Source organism: Plecotus auritus (genome assembly GCF_963455305.1).
Source record: "Plecotus auritus genome assembly, chromosome: 4".
NCBI classification, from domain to species: Eukaryota; Metazoa; Chordata; class Mammalia; order Chiroptera; family Vespertilionidae; genus Plecotus; species Plecotus auritus.
Window position 1 is genome coordinate 91,418,007 of NC_137775.1, and position 10,123 is coordinate 91,428,129.

A 10,123-nucleotide genomic window follows, 5' to 3' on the forward strand; every position below is an offset into this window, starting at 1 on the left:
GTACTAGAATTAAGGAGGGTGGGAGGGAGTTGGGGGGAGGTCACTTCATAAATCATATAATTGTCTAACCACTACACTTTATACCTGAAACTAATAGGAAATAATATTGAATGTCAACTGTAATTGAAAAAATATTCAAAGAATTCACCTCCATGACCCTGAAAAATTATGCTTTAGGCAATCTTAATTTACAACACATTTAAAGATTTTGTTTTAAAAGCAACTTTTGTTTTTATTTTTATGTTCCTATTTCTCTTAAAACTTCGCTTGCAGCCCTGGCTGGTGTGGCTCAGTTGGTTGAGCGTCACCCTATGGACTGTGAGGTCCCAGATTTGATTCCCTGTCAGGGCACATGCTTAGGTTGCAGGCTCAATCTCCAGTAGGCACATGCAGGAAGCAGCCAATTGGTGTTTCTCACATCAATGTTTCTTTCTCTCTCTTTCTCCCTCCCTATAAAATCAATAAAAACATATTAAATATATATTATTAATAATATATTAATTAATATATAATTAAATATATATTATTAATAAGCATTTCATTCTAAATATTATTTATCATACATTATTCTAAATTATTAAAAAGATATAAAATCTGATTCAAGAAAGGCAGGCATAGCCCTGGTCGGTGTGACTCAGTTGGTTGAGCATTGTCCCTTGTACCAAAGGGTCGCTGGTTTGATTCCTGGTCAGGGCATCTCTCTCTCTCTCTAAAATCAATAAAAACATTAAAAAAAAAAAAAAAAAAAAAGGCAGGCATATATTCCAAATTCAAAACCATGCAACAGATTAGCGATCCTTTACAGGCATTTTAATGTTTTTAATTTAAACAATATATAAAGCAAACTACCTTCACATGAGACTTCTATACCAGAGATACTGAATCAATGACTTGCAACAGCATAGATTAAAAGGGGGTTGGGGGTGGGGGGAAGTTGCAAAGAGAAAGTGAGCAGGAAGAAAAAACTTTCTGGGTGCCTTTCAAAATAACGGCTCATGTATTTCTCTAAAGAATAAAATTTACAGCTTTTCATATTAGTTCTCACTAACATAAGCTGATTATGTAAGTGTTTAACATGAAAAACTATTGAGATTTCTAATTTGGCTGCATGTTAATTTGCCTTTATTTCAGACACTTGTGGCTGTCAAACCAATGTGCACAACAGTGTAATAAACACTATCTTATTAGGAGCCCTCCATAGGGAAGTAAAGAAACTGTCAACTCATTCCACTAAAGTAAACATGTTATGACAATGTTTCCAAGAGCTTTCCTTTTTTTGAATGCTACCTTTAAGCCTGGGGATAGAGAGCAACTACAAACACAACAATGAAAGATTCCCTAGAGATTAGCTTTTTATTACATTATTTAATTATTATTCTATACCCAATTAAAACTGCATCCTTTACCCCTATTTGATTTTGCTTTCAAGCGAGGATAACCAACGTGTAAATTAATTGTAAAACGACAAATGCTAGTCCTGAAATGGAGTTTTCTGGACTATAAATTATTAAAAATTATTTAAACAAATCATATTATGAGTTGTAAAAATGAAGTAAAAGCATTCACAAATAAAAATAATATACAAACACAATAATAAAAGACAAAAAAATCTAATTTCAAAATACACAAACGATAGGAACTGAAACTTCTAAAGAAGATATACAAACAGCCAAAAAACTCAGGAAAAGATGGTCAACATCATGAGTCATAGGGAAATACAAATCAAAACACACCCAACAGGATGGCTGTAATAAAAAAGACAGTAACAAGTGCTGACAGGATGTGGAGAAATCCACATCCCTCATATTCTGTTGGTGGGAATGTAAAATGATGTAGCTACTTTGGAAAACAATTTAGGAGGTTCCTCAAAACATTAAGCACAGAATTATCATGTGACAGAGCAATTCCTCTCCTGGATAAAAGCCCAAGAGAAATAAAAACATATGTCCCCACAAAAAAATTGTACACAATGCTCATAGTAGCAGGATCCACAATATCCAAAAAGTGGAAACAACCCAAATGTCCATCAGCTGATAAATGGATAAAGAAAGTATGGTATATGCTTACAACAAAATATTTCTTTGCAATAAAAAGGAATGAAGTATTGATATATGCTACAATGCAAATCTTACAACATTGTTAAGTGAAAAAGCCATAAACAAAAGACAACATACTGTACCATTCTATTTATATGAAATTTCCAGAATAGGAAAATCTATGGAGACCAAAAACAGATTAGAAATTGCCTAGAGTTTGGGAGTTTAGGTGAAAAGGGGGATTGACAGCTAATGGGCATAAGATTTCTGTTTGGAGGTGATGAAAATGCTCTCAATTGATTGTGGTGATGTTTGTACAACTCTGTCAATATAGTAAACATCATTAAATTGAACTATGCATTTGAATTATATATGAAAATTAAAAATTTTAAAGCAAAAATAGCCATAATGAATATGTATTTCTTTTATACTTAGGGAAAATATATGTACTTCTTAAATCATGATCATCCATTGGAACATATTATAATCAAACTAGTGACCCAGTGCACGAAATTCGTGCACATTAAAAGGGAATTAATTAGAGGAAATATTGCTATTTGCCCTTTCTTTATAATAGAAGTGTCGGAATGAAAGAAAAATAGCAAAATATATATGAAAATCTTCCTCCTGTCAGAGTCTGGGGCGTGCCACTGGAACCAGAGTCAAGTCCCCGCCCACCCATGTGTGCCTCGAAATTGACTCAGACCCGGCTGGCTCCAACCCCCTTGGACTAGATCTAGACCCGGCCCACCCCACCCCCATCAGGCCCCACTGGGTGGGGGGCGTGGCCTCAGGTTGCCAGGCCTGGAGCCAGGGCGGGGTGCACAGCCTGAGGTCCCCTGGCCTGGGCCAGGGCAAGGGGCATGCCTTAAGGTCCCCGTCAAGCCCCACTGGGCGGGGGGTGGGGCCTCAGGTCCCCTGGCCTGGCACCCGGACAGGGAGTGCGCGATGAGGTTCCCCATCAAGCTCTGCCAGGCGGAGGACATGGCCTGAGGCCCCCCTGTCAAGCTCTGGTGTGCAGGGGGTGCGTCCTGAGGTCCCCCGGCCTGGCGCCAGGGCAGGGGGCGTGGCCTGAGGTCCCCTGCCCCGGCCCAGCGCCATGCAGCCTCAGGTCCTTGCTGATTGCTCATTAAGGGAACTCAGCTTCTGCTGTAGGCATCTTGTGTTACGGAATCCCTGCCTCCACTGTGGGCGCAGCCATCTTTGTTACGGCGTGATGGTCAATTTGCATATTCCTTCTTTATTAGATAGGATCAGTGGAGCATGCAACATAGCAGACTCAAAAAGTGTTGAGAAAGTGATACTTATGGAGTCAGTTCTACCAAGTAAAAGAGAAGACTGAGAAGGGAGGGCCTCTTTAATATCCTAAACGTAAAATTATTGAAGATAGCACTTACATGCTTTATTTGTTAAGCATACTATTTAGGAGAGATGGGAGATCACAAATAGTGATCTCATAATAGGAGAAGCTATGCATAAATAAAGTGTGGGAAAGATGACACTAGTGCTTATTAAGTAATTTCAAATGGATGTGATCCCAACAAACTGTAGTATCAGAGGTCTAAAGGCTGCAATAGCTGTTTTCTGAACTTGTTTGCCCTCTCTAAAATTTACTTCTCACCTGAGAAAACTTTATTAATTCGTTTTAGTTTGTCTCTGTCACCGGTTTTATAACTGGCTTCCTTAGTAACCTCAACAAGTTGAAGCTCTAATCTACTTGGTAGCTTGTACTTTTAAGACTGGGAAAATAGAGTACATAGCCTGTAATACTGGGCCAACAGACCCTAAATTGAGTGGGAGTAAAAGAAAATATTAATTTGAGGTAAATACCAGATTAGTTATCAATATGGATAATGATAAGATGACATGGAGATGGAAAATCATGATGACCATTTTACTGTTTACTTGTAACACTGCTTTTTCTTTTTCAAATCTCTTTGATAAATGAAAGGCCAATGGGGGCTGAAAATCCTTGGTGGTTGTAGTATTAAGCAGAAATGAAAACTGCCTAGACAAAACAAGTGGGTTAAAAAAAAAAAAGCAAACACTTACCATTCAACAATGTATTTCTTTAAACTCTTCACCTCTACTACTCCTGTCATGTATTCCATCCACTCTGACTTCAGTGTCCTCCTCAATTCACCCAAAATAATTCAATGAGCAACAGCCCCACAGTGCTCTGCTAAAATTTTGTTTCTAACATTCAGGTTGTTGACGTTAGCTTTCTAAATTGAAGGCCTTAGAGGTGGGGCCTGGGATGTTTTGGTCCATTCATAATCATTCCGGACAATCTGCTCTAATGGGTGTTCCCTGTCCTTGAAGCAAGATGCCAAAGAGCTTATTGACGAAATCGTCTTACAACTCTGCTACCCACACGAACACATTCATATTACGGTTTCAGTACAATCCTGGGTTTGGATGGTTTAAGTTTGGGGCATAACTGTTCCCACTATACTATGGCCAAACCTAACACTATTAACTTGTTTGTTGAAAGCTGCTCTCTCAAAGTTACATAACGTTTGTTCTCCACCCAACTACCCCAACTCCTAGAAAAATTGTTATTTTTTATCTCCCAGCCTCCACCACTACTTTCTCACACTCAGTAAACATGTCGAAACACTACTTTCCGCACATTCATCAACACTGTGGACGGACCAAACCCGTGTGAAAACGCACTGAAGAGGAGAGAGAGGGAGAACAGTATCGTTTGCATCCCTTAGTGCTCAGGGCAGTCCCAGGAACAAAGTAGGGACTCGCACAACGAGCCAATGCCCCGCTCATCTCAAGAAACGGAATCAAGTAGAGAAAGTAGGGCGATGACACCCAAAACACCAAGAAGACGCTTTCCTTCGCTCTCGAAGACCTGGCATAAAGGTCAAAGGCCCTTATGTTGGGGGCTTAATGGGAGTTGGAGGGAAGGAGGAACGATGAAGAACTGTTGGTTCTGGGCAGGAGGGGAACGTAAAAGGTGGCCGGTGCACAGAGGAGCCTTGGGGGCTGTTTGAGAATAAAGTGGTAAGGGAAGGGGCCACTCCCCGCTCGGGGAGGTCGGAGAGCCGGGCCACTCCGGGATTTCCGGGAGTCGGTCCTCCCACGGGGCTTGGCCTGCGAGGGCCGGACGTCCCGCCCGGGCCGGCACTCACCCCCGCGGTCTCCTCAGCCGAACATTCCAGCAAACTCTGGTCGATGGCCGGCACCTCCGGCTCCAGCTCCGACGCCATCTTCCCTCGTCCTCCTCCCCAGCGCTGACGCCGCTGCCGCCGCCCCAAGGGCAGCGGCCTCGCTACAGCCCGGTGGCCAAGCTCGCCACCCCTGCCCCGGGCAGTCGGTCCCGAGCCGTCCAGGCGGCTGCGGGCGTAGAAGACGGAGAGTAGCGTGAAGGAGCAGGACAAGAGGGACCGTGGCCTCCGGCGCTCCCTGCCGGGCTCGGCGCCCGAGTCCAGTCACTGCCTCGTCCCTGCTCTGGAGAAGGGCACGGAACAGTACGGGCCTGGCACTGTCGCTCGCTTCCACCGCGTCCCGGACTGGGAAAGGGGCAATACCACCCGAGAGCGGAAGCAAAGCTCTCTGGGAAGTGTAGTCATCCCTCGCTAGGCCTTGGAGAATTGTGCCCTTATAGGGTAGGCACAGGGTCATTGTGGGAGTTGTAGTCCGTCTGCTAACGAGATTAAGCAAAGGGCAGGTGAGTGGGCGGGCCTTCCCTGCACAAAAGAATCATGGGAAGAGAAAATTGACAAGAAGCGCCCACCTGGCCCTAGGCCTAGCCGGTTGCTCAGTGGATAGAGCCTCCGCCTGCGGACTGAAGGGTCCTGGGTTCATTCCGGTCAAGGGCACAAGCACCGGGGCTCCATCCCCCAGTTGGGGGAGTGCAGGAGGCAGCCCATCAATGATTCTCTTACCTCTCCCTTCCTCTCTGAAGTCAATAAAAATATATTTAAAAAAAGAAAAAAGAAGTGCCCACTTGGAAAGAGGCAGAAGAGCATGATATTGTGAGAACTGTAGTTTTATTCTCCCAATCCCATTTGTTCATTTTTGTATGGGCAGATTCTAGAACAGTACCTGGCACTTGGTAGACACTTAAGTACTTTTCAAAGCTCGAATACTCGTCCAATTAGTGAATGGATTACATTCTATTCCTATAGTTCTATAACCCTGTCATTTATAATTCCATCCTTTAGTAACGGGGGTGAACATTACCAGGTGTTTGAAGGTTTTACAACATGTTTAAATACTATTTTAAAGGAAACATTTCCAAGCAAGTTAGTTATGACCACTTATCAGAATTTATTACAAGTCTTGCTGCAAAGGAAAAGGAGTCTACCAAGCCAATTCAGAGATTTACTCTTGATAGAGATGTTTTACAGAAATAGATAATCATTAGATTAGGCACAAAATAAAATTATGTTTGGTTAGAGACACGAATTTGACTGACAGTTGGAATGAATGGGTTTCTTAGAACAAGTCTTAAATTCCCTTAGATTTATCAAGTAATTGCTTACACATTTTATCAGGTATGCTAGTTTATTCTCAGAAGGAGATTGTGAATTACATTAGGGAAAAAAAGTTCTGACTCAGTCCAGGCTTGGGACATGTTTTTGTTGTTTTGTCGTTGTTAACAATACTATAATATTAACCAAGTTTTTTTAAAGGAAATAAAAATTACCCAAAACCTCATAGTCCAAATAAGCCTTGTTATCACTTTTAAAAATAAGTAATATATGTATAAGGTTAGAAATTTAAACTCAATAGAAATATTTTTAAAGAAAAAATAAAAACTACTCCTCTTACCCCAAGTACCTCTCCCCAAAGAAAAGAATTTTTAATACTTTCTTATGATTCTATCCAGAAAAATGTATGCATACATCTGCATAGATATCTAGAATGAGATCTCTTCAAATGTTCTTCTGGGTATTACTTTTTTCTTTGCCCAACTTTCTTACACTGATACACTGCCTAGTCAGGATGAACCTGGCAGAAAATTGGGATTGTTACAATCCAGAAGCAAAGCTAATATCTTTCTGAGGGTCCTAACACAGAATTAAAGACAGTAAAATACATAGATTGCAAATAATTTTATGCTCTTAACATTATTTTTTTTAATTCTATTACTTTTGGATTGATTTTAATGTTACTTTTCTAAATTTTCAAATTGGATGTTTGCTATTAATCTTTCTCTTTCTCCCAATATGTACATCTAAGGCAGTGGTTCTCAAACTTGAGCATTCACCAGAAACGCTTGGAGATCCTGATAAGATACAGATTTTTGGCCCAGCCAGCATGGCTCAGTGGTTGAGCTCAGTGGTTGAGCATAGACCTATGAACCAGAAGGTTATGGTTCAATTCCTGGTCAGGGCACATGCTCAATCCTGTGTGGGGCATGCAGGAGGCAGCCGATCAATGATTCTCTCTCATCATTGATGTTTCTCTCTCTCTCTCTCTCTCTCTCTCTCTCTCTCTCTCTCTCTCTCTCTCTCTCTCTCCTTTTTCTCTGAAATCAATAAAAAATATTTTTTAAAAAGTTAAAAAAATTATGGAGGGTGAAGGTGAAGATGAGGAGTAGGAGCAATGGATAGGTTGGCTAGGCAGGCATATCTGAGGATGGGAGAATTGAACTGAGCCCTAAGTAAAAAGAAAAGAGCTAGTCACCTTAAGATCTGGGACAAGAGTATTCTAGATAAAGGAAACAGCAAGTGCAAAGGCCCTGGGGCTGAAACAGACTTGCACTGAACCAAGGACAAGAAGAACGCTATGGCTTTATGGCAAAAAGTTTTCAGATAAATTAATAAGTGCTATGCTCACTAGTAATAGTAACAGGTATATTATTTCTATTCTTTATTAAAACCCTTTCAAATATGTGTTATTTTCAGTTAAAACACAATGAAACTGAGGCTTAGAAAGATAAGCTAACTTGCCCAAAGTCACTGTGGTAGATTGATTGCAGTTTTATGGCCCTAATGAATGACCTTCCAGTACCCACTCTCTGCTGTGTGACTTTGCCAGTCTTTGAGTGGAGTCTACTTTCTTCCCAGCCTTTGAATCTGAGCTGGCCTTGGTTCTTGCTTTAGAAAACAGAATGCAGGTGCAAGTGACAATATACCATCTGTATCCCTAGATGTGGTCTTGCACACTTCCACCCTCCTTCTTGAACCTTGCTTTTTCCATGAGAACAAGTTAGGGCTAGCCTACAGGAGGATGGGAAACCACAAGGAGAACAGAGGTACAGAGGTTAACAGGCAGCTTGCCAAAGCCTGGAAGCAGAAAAACTGAGCTGACCTGTGGGTAGCTGCAGGCACCTGCGGGAATGCAGGGAGACCAGAAGAACTGGCCTAAACTGCTGACCTGCAGAACTGTGAACTAAATGTCATTTAAGCCATTGAGTTTAGAGGTAATTTTATATGCATATATAGCTAATTAATTCAGTCACATAGTTACATGAGAAGCAGAGCTGGCATTTGAACTAACGTTTCTCTAAGTCCAATGCTCATATTCCTTCCATGCCATGTTGTTCCCCCTATGTACCCATTTCTAGGGAAATCAATTTATTTATCTTTTCATAATTAAAATAACCAAACTCACGTATAATAGGCCAAAACCCAGTCTCACTTTTTCTTGAGAAATCCCTCCCAAAATCAATTGGCCCTGGGTGCCTGGGTATGATAGGTATTCACCCAAATGGGCCTTTTCCATAGTCTTGTCCACTCTGAGCCTCACTTTACTACTTTGGCCCTTCACCATTTATATTATTCCTTCTGACCTAATAATCTCCCTTGTAAGAATTTATCATCTGGCTATCCTTTTAAAAAGTTCGTTAATCGATATCAATGAGGAATTTCATTCAGTATTATTTTAATCACACAAAACACTGGAAAGAGCCGGTGAGTTAATCAATAAGGTTAAATATGTTTATATAATGGGATACTGTGCAGCCATGAAAAATAATGAAGCATTATTAGGTTAAAATTCAATGTGGAATTCTGGCACCTAATATGCTGTAGACACTTACAGGAACATGAATAAATGCATGAACAGGATCCTTACCTTTATTGAATGCCTGTTTTAGCTCTTCTGGAAATAAGACAAACTGTATTAACGAAACCACCATCACTCCCAACACAAATACCTAGAAATGTTGGATAAAAACATAACAAATATGATCGTAAATGCATATTTTAAAGATTGACACATCCAGTGCCATTCTGATGTGTCTTTGTGATTTCTCTTTCTGAAAGTTTGTAGGATTCTCTCTTTGTTCCTGATGTTCCAAAGTTTTCCTATGATTTGCCATGATAATTTTGAAAAAAAATGAAAAATTAAAAAAACACTCATATCAATGTGGATCAGTCTTTTTGTTTGTTTGTTTTTTATTTTCTTTATTGATTAAGGCATTACATATGTGTCCTAATCCTCCCCTTACCCACCCACCCCCCACCCTGCTCATGCCCTCACCACCCTGGGGTCTGTGTCCATTGGTTAGGCTTATATGCATACATAAAAGTCCTTTGGTTGATCTCTCCCCCTTACCCCCACCCTCCCCTACCTTCCCTCTGAGGTTTGACGGTCTGATCGATGCTTCTCTGTCTCTGGATCTGTTTTTGTTCATCAGTTTATGTTGTTCATTTTATTCCACAAATGAGTGAGATCATGTGATATTTATCTTTCTCTGACTGACTTATTTCACTTAGCATAATGCTCCCCAGGTCCATCCATGCTGTTGCAAATGGCAAGAATTCCTTCTTTTTTACAGCAGCGTAGTATTCCATTGTGTAGATGTACCACAGTTTTCTGATCCAGTCATCTGCTGATGGGCACTTAGGCTGTTTTCAAATCTTAGCTATGGTAAATTGTGCTGCTATGAACATAGGGGTGCATATATCCTTTCTGATTGGTGTTTCTAGCTTTTTGGGATATATTCCTAGAAGTGGGATCACTGGGTCAAATGGGAGTTCCATTTTTAGTTTTTTGAGGAAACTCCATACTGTTCTCCACAGTGACTGCACCAGTCTGCTTTCCCACCAAGAGTGAAGGAGGGTTCCTTTTTCTCCGCATCCTCGCCAACACTTGTCGTTTGTTGATTTGTTGATGATAGC

The 10,123-nt window shown here is 40.9% G+C and overlaps 1 protein-coding gene across 15 annotated transcripts in view; it reads right to left on the reverse strand.

Annotated features, from left to right (window-relative positions):
* Positions 1–5,625, reverse strand: part of UBR2 (ubiquitin protein ligase E3 component n-recognin 2) — a 133,521-nt gene extending 127,896 nt beyond the window's left edge. For 6 of the 15 annotated variants that reach the window (XR_013960306.1, XM_080663177.1, XM_080663181.1 and 3 more), the window contains exon 1: positions 5,180–5,590. Coding sequence is in view for 14 of the 15 variants with exons in the window: in XM_080663177.1 (XP_080519303.1) it covers positions 5,180–5,257 (78 nt within the window). In the remaining variant the exon portion in view is untranslated. Of the gene's footprint in view, positions 1–5,179 lie in introns of all 15 variants that reach the window. The other 9 variants (XM_080663178.1, XM_080663183.1, XM_080663185.1 and 6 more) reach the window with 3 other exon arrangements.
* Between the last annotated feature and the right edge of the window lie 4,498 nt (positions 5,626–10,123).